This window comes from Capsicum annuum, chromosome 9, assembly GCF_002878395.1.
Source record: "Capsicum annuum cultivar UCD-10X-F1 chromosome 9, UCD10Xv1.1, whole genome shotgun sequence".
Taxonomy (NCBI): Eukaryota; Viridiplantae; Streptophyta; class Magnoliopsida; order Solanales; family Solanaceae; genus Capsicum; species Capsicum annuum.
The window spans coordinates 4,303,660-4,316,290 of record NC_061119.1 but is presented as its reverse complement, the minus strand read 5'-3'; the positions used below and the strand labels follow the sequence as shown (position 1 = coordinate 4,316,290).

At 30.2% G+C, this 12,631-nt stretch overlaps 1 protein-coding gene across 1 annotated transcript; it reads left to right on the top strand.

Annotated features, from left to right (window-relative positions):
* The first annotated feature begins 291 nt into the window (after positions 1 to 291).
* Positions 292 to 4,863, top strand: LOC107843134 (probable xyloglucan endotransglucosylase/hydrolase protein 32). The gene is made up of 4 exons (XM_016687318.2): positions 292 to 638; positions 1,479 to 1,579; positions 2,207 to 2,424; positions 3,978 to 4,863. Exons 1-4 carry the CDS (start codon positions 431 to 433, stop codon positions 4,351 to 4,353), a joined length of 903 nt encoding a protein of 300 aa, XP_016542804.1. The 5' UTR covers positions 292 to 430; the 3' UTR covers positions 4,354 to 4,863.
* The last annotated feature ends 7,768 nt before the right edge of the window (positions 4,864 to 12,631 follow it).

Sequence of the window (12,631 nt, the reverse complement as noted above, 5' to 3'; positions counted from 1 at the left end):
TCGACTATTTATTATCGTATTTTTACGATATATATTTGCTCAGCTGTACCACTTCGTGAACACACGCACGCTGAGCATTTAAGGATCTGAAGTGGTCCAGCTGAACAAATATATGCAACAACATTACGATAATAAATAGTCGAGGTGGTTCATAGGACCCCTTCGCCAAAGTTTAGATATATTTCTGACTCTTTTTCGAAAAATCAAAAAGTATACTACTATATGTTATATTATTGGGGCCCACTAATCTTGCTATTTATATCAAACTGTACTACCATGCTTTCTTCCCTCTTCTATATACACACACCTTCTTGTCTCTCCATCAACTCTTTGTATTCATTAAATTTCTCTTCTTCTTCTTTACTATAAAGTTTTTTTTTCCTTCATATTTTCACTTTCAGTTTCTCTTCTTATTCATTCAACAAAAATTATGTCAACAATATTTTTCTTCACTATTTTTCTATGGTTCATTATTTTGCTTCCTTTCACTAATGCCAATTGGCCACTTTCACCTGGCTATTATCCAAGTACAAAGTTTAGGTCTATGAGTTTTTATCAAGGATTTAAAAATCTTTGGGGTCCTAATCATCAAAGTGTAGACAGCAATGGCATTGATATTTGGCTTGATAGAAATTCAGGTTTTGTTCAATTACTACTTGATTAGTGCTTAATTCTTTTTATTGTTATGTTTTCTTGATTACGTCGAGGGTTTATCGGAAACAATATTTCTATTCTTTCAAGGTAGGGGTACGGTTTGCGTATACATTCTACCGTCTTCGGACCCTAATAGATGTTGTATATATTTTCTTGATTCTATCGAGGGTTTAGCAGAAATAACATTTCTATCTTTCAAGGTAGGAGTACGGCTTACATTCTACCATCTACAGACCATAATATGTTTTTTTATAGTTTTTTGATCCTATCGAGGGTCTATCGAAAAAAGTTTGTCTCCTATATATACATTTTAGACCCTACTAATATGTCGTCATTTATATTTTCTTGATTTGTCAATGGTTTATCAAAAAGAACCTCTATGTCTCGTACGTAGCCTCTGCCCTCTCTAGACTATACGTATTGGATCACACTGCATATATTGTTGTTTATATTTTCTTGATCCTGTCGAGGATCTATCGAAAATAATCTCTCTATCTCCAAGGTAAAGGTAACGGGGTCTACTACATTTTAGACGACCCTACTATGTGGTCAATTATATTTTCTTGAATATGTCAACAATTTATCAAAAACAACCTCTCCGTCCATCACGATAAGTATAAGTTCTGCGTCCTCTCTAGGTATGGGATCACAATGCATATATTGTTGTTTATATTTTATTGATTCTGTCGAGTTTCTATCAGAAACAGTTACGTACGTTACGTTCTATCATCTAAACCCACGTATGAAATTACACTGAATACGTTATTATTATTATTATTTATAATTTTTTGATTGTTGATTTTTTTTATGGTGATTTTGTATAGGAAGTGGATTCAAGTCGGTTAAACCGTTTCGATCCGGTTATTTTGGAGCTTCTATTAAACTCCAACCCGGTTATACGGCCGGAGTTATTACTGCTTTCTATGTAAGCATTTTCAATGTTGCTCCGATTCTGCAAAAATATTATCGTACTTACTTGTGTTGAATTCGTAAAAATTGTACTATTGGAGAATCCGACATACAACTGTGAACATTTAGAGTCCTTGCAAGATCGAATCATTTGTTTATTCACATAAAGTTGGGTCTGGAGAATGCATAGACAAACGGAGTATATATATATATATTTATTGCGTATTTTCGTTCCGATCTATGTGACACTGGCATTTGACTAAGAATTTAAACATTTATGTGATGATAGATGATTTAAGTAAATGTAAAATGGAAATTTTAATGTTATACCATTTCTAAATATAGATATAGAAATGTAACATCTTACAAATAGAAGAAAAAAAAAAGTACGCCACGTAAATTTGACTAGATACGACGTTTACGAAAAGAAAAAAAAAAAGAACTTTTAAAATTTATAGACTAAAACAAGTTTTAGATATTTGCGTGAATATAAATATCTTAATAAGAGTAAAATGAGAATTTTGAGGATTAAGAAGAAAGTGTGTCGTGTAAATTGAAACGATGAGAATAATATTATTAATTGTTTTTTTTTTTTTTAAGCATATTGAGTTGATTAATTTATTAAATATTGAATATTTTGCAGCTTTCAAATAATGAAGCACATCCAGGTTTTCATGATGAAGTGGACATAGAATTCCTTGGAACAACATTTGGAAAACCATATACATTGCAAACAAATGTTTATATTAGAGGAAGTGGAGATGGTAAAATTATTGGAAGAGAAATGAAATTTCATTTGTGGTTTGATCCTACAAAAGATTTTCATCACTATGCTATTTTATGGAGTCCTAGAGAAATCATGTAAGTATCAATATTATGTTTCAATTTACGTGTCTTAGTTACATCGAAAATTAATTCGTTCGACTTCTGCATTTTGAATCAAAACATATGAATTGAGACGGTAGGAGTTAGTTTATTACTATATAATGAGTCATAGAGAAATCATGAAAGTATTAGTCCCTCTGTTTCAGTTAACGTGTCTTAGTGACTTTTCAAAAAATTTAAATTCACATTGATTTTCATACTTCGAATCTAGACACATAAATTAAGACGTTGGGAGTTAGTTTATTATATGATGAGTGTTGGAGAAATTATGACTTGAAATCAAGACATATAAATTGAAACGGTGAGAGTTAATTTATTATATGATGAGTCGCAAAGAAATTATGAAAGTATTAATTCGTTTTAGTTAACGTGTCTTAGTTACTTTCCAAAAAATTTAAATTCAAGTTGATTTTCATACTTCTAACCTAGACACATAAATTAAGACGCTGAATGTTGGAGAAATCATGTAAGTATTAACCCATCTGTTTCAATTTACATGTCTTAATCATAATTCAAAGAATTCAAATTCACATGAGAAATTGGTTAATTTGACTCTCGTATTTCGAATCGAGACACAAGTATAATTTATTATATGATGAGTGTTAATATATTTATTTCTAAGGAATTATTCTACCGACAAAAATCATTTGACACTAAAGTATGGTTGTCCTCCAATGAATTTAATCATGGATTCCACCAAATAAATTTAAGGACATATGTTGTATTTTGGATACTTCATTTTCTCTTTTTTGCATAAAAGGGGACCATGTTAAAAGGATAATTCATGTAGTAGTCCTTTTCCCAATAGTAGCTAATATAATAGGTCCACCATTTTTCACTAAAAAAAATAGATTTTGCATATATGTCCAAAATACATTAACCCCACAAAAAATTTAAAACAATATATACAAAAATGAAGCTACTTTCGTGTGATCTATAGATTATAGGTTGTGAATTTGACTTGTAGAATCAACGATTGATGTTTTGGTTAGAGTAAGAGGTCCACTTTCTGCCTCCTCGGAGTGCGATTCCTCCTTAGGTTCTGTATGAATGCGAGTCTCGTAAAAGTAAAATGAGCGTTTTGGAGCAGCAGTAAAGTTATTTTCATCTGATTTATAGGTCATGAGTTTGACTTGAAGGATCATCGACCGATGCTTCGGTTAAAGTAAAAGGTCTATGTTCCATCTCTTTGGAGTGTGATTCCTCCTTAGGTTGTGTATGAACTTGAGATACTTCATGGACTAAGCAATACATTTTTATTTTTTCTTCTGTAAAATTTCATACATTTAAAAATTAGTATTCCGCTTGGCCGGTATAGCCAGCTTAGTAATAGGGGTTCGTTCGAATTTCGTTGGACGAAAATTATACTATTAATACATGATTAAAACGATTTTTATGTATATATATTGTAGATGTTGAACCCTCTTCGATGAGTTTCTCTTCAGATTTTAAACTCCCTCAGCAGAAATCCTGACTCCGTCTTTGACTTAACTAATTATGTTGTTATTTTGCTTGTTTTATTTACTTAGATTTTTGGTGGATGATGTGCCAATAAGGAGGTATGCAAGGAAGAGTGTTGCAACATTTCCATTAAGGCCAATGTGGTTATATGGATCCATATGGGATGCATCTTCATGGGCTACTGAGGATGGTAAATATAAAGCTGATTATAGGTACCAACCATTCTACGGAAAATTCATGAATTTCAAGGCGAGTGGTTGCACCGCCTATTCATCACGGTGGTGCCACCCTGTGTCCGCCTCGCCCTACCGATCCGGTGGCCTTTCTAGGCAACAACGTCAGGCCATGAACTGGGTTCACCGTCACTACTTGGTCTACGACTACTGCAGAGACTCTAAAAGAGATCACTCCCTTACACCGGAATGTTGGCGTCGACGCCGTTGAATGAAGCTATTTTATTGGTTTCCTATTCATCGGACCAACGGAGCTAAGCGATCTGCTGAAGCTGTGAGATGTAAAAATACATCGATCATCCACGTGTCAATCTTTCATAGGATTAATATCCTATTTTGTGTGAACTACCCTTTTTTTTTTTTTTTAATTTAAAATTATTGGGTATGGGTTGGGGTTTTGGGAGGGGTCTTGGGATGGGTCCTACTTGTCAATAGCAATTGCAAGAGTTATTGAGCATCCAAGCCTATAAACTCCAAAATGAAAAATTATAATACAAAAAAATAATGAAAATGGTGTGTCTTTTTATTTATGAAATTTTGTGCACACATTAATTTAATATTTTTATTTTTTATTACCCAAAGTTTTTTTTTTTTTCTTTTTTGGAAAATCATAAAAGAGGGTCATGGACAATTTAGGACTATGCATGGATGGTGGGGTACGAAATAAGTGCTTTCAATGTTGTTATTTTTCTCAATAAAGAATAAAGTTTTTTTGTCTTTATTTCTTTTTCATTAATACTTGTTTATGTCTAGTCCCTTTTTGGACCTCACATATCAAGAAAGTTATTTTTGTTTATGCCAATCTACTATTTAGTTACATTTATATTGTTCTTGATTTATTAGAACTTGGATTACATGTGACATTTATTTCAACCCTTCGGAGTTATAATAGGATGAATAAGTTTTTTTACCTTAATAAAAAAATCTCAGATGTAAGTTCTGACTACGAAAAGAATTTTGATTAAAAAAATATTTTTTTCTAATGAGACTTACACGACACAAATATGAATTAATTGAACGTCAATAGAGATACTGAATAACAAAAAACAAGCAATATAATAGATAACATGTGACATATATATATATATATATAATTAGCGATAGTAAATTAACATGTATACTCGCCGTAACTTTCATTTTTACCCGTCTCTACACAAATCCTAGCATCAAAATTCCCTCGCCATAATAAACATACGTGATTCGTGGGTGTTCTGAAGGTTCGACCACACATATTGACACCGAAAGTTTTAAAGTTCCGTCTGGAAACTAAAGCTCCCAGCTATCTTCTTTGTTTCAAGATTTTTTTTTTCAAAAGAAATCCTATACTAACTTTTATACATTTCTTATATAAACCTAATCTTCATCAAATTTAACGAACGACAGATCACCACAAAATTGCATGTAGGTCCACCCCAATGAGAGCAAACCAAGTCAAATTAGTAAATATCTTTCAATGTGGCCCTACAACTATTTCTTACAACTCATTTTGCAACTTCCAAATAATTATTATATATTTTTCTTTTCAAAATGATGTGATTAGTGGCTCTAAAAACTGTTAATGAAGTGATCTAAAGAATATTTAAAGGAAAACATATTGTGAAGAAATCCAAAGGATATTTAAAGGAGAATACTTGTGAAGGCAATAAAGTACATGAATATTTTCATATCAAGTCCATTATTATTTTTTTTTTTAAAATTCTCTTTGATTATTTGATATCTATTTTAAATCACGACTAATTCAGTTCACGCTACGTAAAATTCATTAAAAGAAAAATTCTTTATATTACAAGTTTTTTCATTAAAATATATCCTCACCTCGATCCTAGATGATCAATATATTCTATGTTAATCACGTGAAAGAGTATATGCCATGATTAATTATTTTTTTCAACATACCATGTGATTCTACTTTTTTTCACCCATCTTTTCTCATCATTCAAAAGCATATATTATTCTTGATTTTTTCCCCTAAAAGAATCTAATTAAACTTTACCTAAACCAAATGACTAATGATTGATTAAATAAAAGTATCTTAGAAAAAAGTAGAAGATTTTCTTTTGAGCAATGTGTCTTATATGATGGGATGGAAATAATTAAGTATCTTTTAATAATGAATTCTAATAATTAGTGCAAAAAGTTATTGGAAAGTACCTCTAAATTACATTATGACACTAATTTTCTTGTATAATTATTATATCTTCTATTCCCCCCCTATACTTTTCCACTTTTGCATGAATATACATTGTATTTGTATAATTGTATCATGTATACATATTATGCCATTACTTTATTCTTTTTCCCACTTGTCCCCCCATCATTATCATTTTTTTTGTTTCCCATTTTGTATCAAAGAGCCACTACAAAATTTAAATAATAAGATGTTATATCTAAATTAGAATACTAAATAATTAAAGTTCTATAAATATAATATAATTTTATAAAAATTATATGATAGTTGGTGGTGGTAATAACTAGTTTGAATGACGACTGGTGCCGACAATTTCTAACAGTAATGACCGATGATGATAGTTGGTGATGGTGATGGATAATTATGATGGATGATATTTTCAACTGATTATGGTAGGTGGTCGTTATAGCATGATTGGCGAAATATATAGTGGTGGTTACTGATGATAGGTGATAGTCTGTGAAAATATGTGGCTACTTGGTAATAGTTGTAGGTGGTAATTAATGGTGACTATTGGTGGTGACGAGTGACTTTGACTGTTGTCGTTAATGGTAATTGTGACAGAGAAAATTGTTGATTGGGACGATGATAATCGATAATGATGAGCGTAAATGATAGTAATAATTGATAATGGTGGATCGGACTACGCGATTGTGGTGGTGACTAGTGGTGAAGATAGATGAAATAATCATGAAATGTCCTTTTTTATAGAATTTTTTGAATACACAACATCTTAATAATATTAAAAATTTCCATACCTGTGAAATTAATCATCAAATATAATATTTCAACTTTACAATTATTTGATGAGAGCCAATGACAAAAGGATTTTCAGTAGGAATTCAGACAAAAAAAGACATAACAAATTAAGCCAAGAAGGATTAATTTGACTTATATCTAATTAACATATGAGCAATATTATTTAAGACCCCATATGTTACTTATTAATAAACCAAGTACACTTCATATGATAATTAATTGAACAGAGAAATAAATGTTCGGGTTAAAGTTTTGAATATAATTTTTTTTTTAATTGGTAGCATTTTCCCTTTTAATAAATCATACGATGCACGAATCTGAATTGAGATCCAATACAAATATCACAGCATCAAATAAAAAACAAAAATGTTACTTGAACAGGAAATATGATTGCAATGAATGAATAAAATCTTTACTTTTTTAATTAGATGTTTCAGATTAAAGATTTGAATATATAGGAATAATTTTAGAAGAAAATATTTTCCTTTTACTAGACCTTATATAACAAATATTAAGATTAGTCAAGAATACAATACATTTTTTGGTGTGAACAAAGTTTGATCCCGTTATTCTCGAGTTAAAGCGTTAAGTTATGAATGAGAAATGAATGAACATTTCTCCCACACTGAGAAAATAAAAGTAATTCGGTAGGTATAAATTGAAAGACACTCTTACTATCTGTCGTAAGTGTTGGCGCGTCTACACGTCTTATGTTGTGGTCATCTTAGTTTGATGTCTCAAAAAATATATCGTAAGTCAAGTTATGATAACTTCTGCATACGACATGTCTTCTTCTCAATTCTTTTTAAGAGATATTAAGTGTGTTGAAGTTCCATATATCTTTATTTTTTTCAACTTTTTTAATTGATGCATAGTTAAATTATTTTATTAAATTTATTTGACACTTTGGTTAATTGAATGCATGAATATAATAATGATGATGAGATAGAGAAAAATCTACCCATTTTTGCATATAAAAAGAAGAAACTTAAAGATGTAAATTAAACTCTATTTAGGGATTTTTTTTTTTTTAGAAATAACATTTTAATGTAATCAACTTATTAGTAAATAAATTCCTCTAACTTGAATTTTTATTCTAAAACTATACAAAAAAGTTACTTGGATAGATCAGGAAATTATGATTGTTGTGGCTGAATAAAATATGGTTCAACAACATAAATCTCAACACTTTACTATCTAATTACTCTCTCTCCCTACTTTTATAATAGTTACATAAAATTTCAGATATGAAACATTAGTTAACGTCATGATACATTAGTTTATAATACATTAATAAATCTTTAATTATGGTTAAAAATGGAAGAGACCGATAATTAAGTCTACAGTTGAACAATTAATGCGCTTAATTAAAGAAATTGTTGTTTAAATTACCTAATATACATCATTTAATAACTTATGATAACAAATGTCATAAGTTTTCCTATTATGTAAGAACTTATGATATACTATATTATGATAACAAATATCTTATTTAATAATATTGAGTTCATGATACACTATAATTCATGACACATTACATTTATTTGTGGTTACTAATACATTATTATATTTTTTGTTTGATACTTTATATGTGTAAAAATTTATGATACATTGTATTAAAAGCTAAATATCTTATGATACATTACTTTATATGCAAATACAACAATATTATATCTACTATTGTATTGTTAATTTAAGTTTCTAATACATCAAATTATTTTGGTTGAGATACATCACTGCAATTAAGTTTGCATTATACTTGACTTATTTTTTAAAATATCTGATACATTATATAATTTACATTAAGATATAGAACTACAATTAACCTATATGATACATTGCTGAAGAGTAAAATATCTTTTGATGCATAATAGTCTAACAGATGGACGAAAATTAATTTATCGAAATTGTAATAAAAATAATCTAAAGTTTTGCTTAAATATCATAGCCATTTTGTCCAGAAAGTTTTGATATTTCAATCTATTTTCACGAAAATCAATGTCGTTCATATCATAATGAAATGGTGGAAATTAAAAAAGAAAGTTAATGGTGGAAAGATGGAGTTGTTAGATCTAATTGAGTAGCAGATGAGAATATGGTGGAAATTCAAAAGAAAGTTAATGAAAGTTGTAACTTGAATGTTGAAGTAGAAGATGAAGCTGAGAACATGGCGGAAATTCAAAATGGGTGAATTGAGAAAATCGTGGGATATATTTCCTGATTTTTGGGCTTGATTTGCGGCACAATAAGGGAATGTGGGTGGATTTTTTAGATGTATCAGAAAAGAGACAACTATTTTTGAGTAAAAAGAAATTTTTGTAATTAGTTTAGTTGGATGAGATTTTAAGTAATAATAGAAACTTAAGGTGTGATTATAAGTAATTTATCCATAAAATATCTCCATCCTTAATTAACGATGTCAAGTTTAATTTGAGTATGTATATAATTCTAGTAGGAAACATTTTCTTCATTTATAGATCTTATGTGATGTATATTTAGGTTAGTCGAGAGTCTTATGCAAGTATATGATACCGAATGAGGAAAATAATTCATCTCGGGGGAAAAACCAACATAAAATATTAAAAGAAAAATAGTAAAAGGGATTAAATATATAATGTTTAAGATGGAAAGCACATCCAAATGGATTTATAAAGATTTTAATATATAGTAGAATTCTTTTGAGGGCGAACAGGGTTTGATTTCGTAATTCTCCAAAAAGCTTATGACAAGCTTGAGTCGAGTCAATAAAAAGCTTACAATGAGCTTGAGAAATGAGATGCACAAAGAAAGAGAATGATCATCAGCTTTATATTTTTCTTAGTCTCACTGTTCTTTTGCTTACTCCTATCCTTTTAAACTTTAATAGAGATTTTTCTTTGGAAGTCGTTTTCTTTGCTCTATTTCTTAGCGATGTTTTTGATTTTTTGGCTTTCTTTGATGGATAGAATTTCTCTTTTCGCCGGAGGCAATGGAAGTGGTCCTAACTTGAATATAAAAATAAGTTTAGAAGAAAACATTTCCCTTTTAATAGACCTTTATATAACACATATTAAGGTTAGTAAAGAATCCGATGCATTTTTTGGTGTGAGCAAAAAGTTTGATCTTGCTATTCTCGAGTTAAAGCATTAAGTTGTGAATGAGAAATGAATGAACATTTGTTCCACACCGAAAAAATAAAAGTAATTTGGTAGGTATAAATTGAAAGACACTTTTAATATCTCTTGTAAGAGTTGAGGCGTCTGCAAGCCTTACGTCATGGTCATCTTAGCTTGGAGTCTCAAAAAATATAATGTAAGTCGAGCAATGATGACGAAAGCGTAGGCATGTCTTCTTCTCAATTCTTTTTAAGAAATAACATTTTGATGTAATTAACTTATTAGTAAATAAATTCCTCTAAATTGAATTTTTTATTCTAAAAGTATAAATCTTTAATATTTCAAATCTATTATTTCAACTGAACAAAGTATGAAACTATGGATGAAGTCGATGGATAGGATCCTCTCGCTCTAATAATTAGAGGCTCAATTTTGAATATTAGCAATTTTGAATTTCAGATTCAAGTTTAATTTGGGTATGTATATAATTTTAGTAGGAAACATTTTTTCTTTATGGATCTTATATGATGCATACTTAGGTTAGTCGGTAGCCTTATGCAGGTATATGATACCGAATGAGTAAAATAATTTATTTAGGAGGAATAAACCAACATAAAATATTAAAAGAAAAATAGCAGAAGGGATTAAATATACAATTTTTAAGATGGCAAGCACATCCAAAGGGATTTATAAAGATTTTAATTGTTGAATTATTGGTGTGAACGAGGTTTGATTCCGCAATTCTTCAGTTAAGTTGTGAATGAGAAATGAGTGAACGTTATTCCCACATTGGATGAAGGAAAGAAATTTGGTTAGTATAAATTGAAAGACACTATTGCTATCTCTGGAGAGTTGAGCCGTATGCAAGCTCTTTGTCGTGGTCATTATTGCTTGTCTAATATATATCAAAATTAAATTGTCTGATCAAAGTCGAGCACGAATGGCCACGATTGGGAGCATGTCTTCTTCTCAATTCTTTTTATTTTTCATGTTCTATTCATATGATAATTAATTGAATAGAGCAAGAAATTACAATTGAAATTGATGGATAGGATCTTTTCGCTCTAACAATTAGAGGTTCAGGTTCAAATACTGAATATGAAAATATCTTAGTAGAAAGTGTTTTTCTTTAATGAGTCTTACGCTAGGTGAATCTGAATTGAGTTGTATCATGACATCAAGTAAGAAACAAAAAGTTAATTGAATAAATGAAGAACTACAATTATTGTGAATGAATGAAATCTCTCCATCTCTTTATACCTCATGAGGAAAAAAATCATCTCATGAGGAAAACCAACATAAAATATTAAAAAGAAAAAGTAAAAAGGATTAATTCTGTAATGTTTAATATGGTATATAAAAACATCCAAATGGATTTATAAAAGTTTTAATTGTTGAATTATTTGTGTGAACGGGGTTTGATTTCACAATTCTCGAGTTAAGTTGTGAATGAAAAATGAGTGTTTTTCCCACACCTGAAGAAGGAACGAAAATTGATGAGTATAAATTGAATGGAATTTTTACTATTTCTCGACAGAGTTGAGGCGTCTGAAATCCCTTTGTCATCATCATCATTGAGATTGTCTCCAAGTCAAGCAATGATGATAATGACAGAAGGCATGTCTCCTTTTCAATTCTTTTTTTCTTTTAGTTTAACACTCAGTGTTCGATACCTATATTGGCGTCCCGACTAATATGGATCACACACTGCAGTGTCCATTTTGGAGGGGCACTTCCAATTGAATTATCTCCTATTGATTACAAAGTTTTTTCTTTTAGTTTAACACTCAGTGTTCGATACCTGTATTGGCGTCCCGACTAATATGGATCACACACTGCAGTGTTCATTTTGGAGGTGGCGCTCCCAATTGAATTATCTCCTATTAATTACAAAGAATCATCCTATTTGTTAGAGCAAAGAAGTTTTGATGATTGACATACAACAACAACAGACCTTTTTTGATGATTGACATATGTTAGTGAAACATGTTAGTCATGCTGGTCCTCACATGTGAAAAACATTGAACTAGATGCAAGGTTGGTAATGCATAAAGTGAGGAGTGGATAAGCAAGAAAATTCAGATATGCTTTCAACGCTTATCACATGCAGAAAAGAGGTTGAAAGGAAGATAAACACAACACTTGAAGATTGATCAAATAAAGGAGTCCTACTCAGTCAAGGAAACATAATGCAACAAGGAGTGAAACTACCAGCTAGAGTCCTATTGAAGAAAGAAGATTAGATGATCTGCAGGACTATATGAGAGTTGGCTTGAATAGAAGAAACGATCAAAAGAAGTTTCACTCACGCACTGATAAGAAAAACTTCAATCAGCAAATCAGTTCACTAGCTTGAAGAACCTAGTCCTTTACTTAGAGAGTCGTAGACTTTGTGTAATAGGTTGGTTTTTTGAGTTGTAATAAGTCTTAATTCTAATCTCAGTGAA

What these genes read in the sequence shown, in the direction of transcription:
- LOC107843134 (XM_016687318.2), top strand. Translation starts at nt 431, where the DNA reads ATGTCAACAATATTTTTCTTCACTATTTTTCTATGGTTCATTATTTTG. An exon ending in GAGTTATTACTGCTTTCTAT is followed by an intron (nt 1,580 to 2,206) that starts GTAAGCATTTTC and finishes AATATTTTGCAG; the next exon opens with CTTTCAAATAATGAAGCACA. An exon ending in TGGAGTCCTAGAGAAATCAT is followed by an intron (nt 2,425 to 3,977) that starts GTAAGTATCAAT and finishes TTATTTACTTAG; the next exon opens with ATTTTTGGTGGATGATGTGC.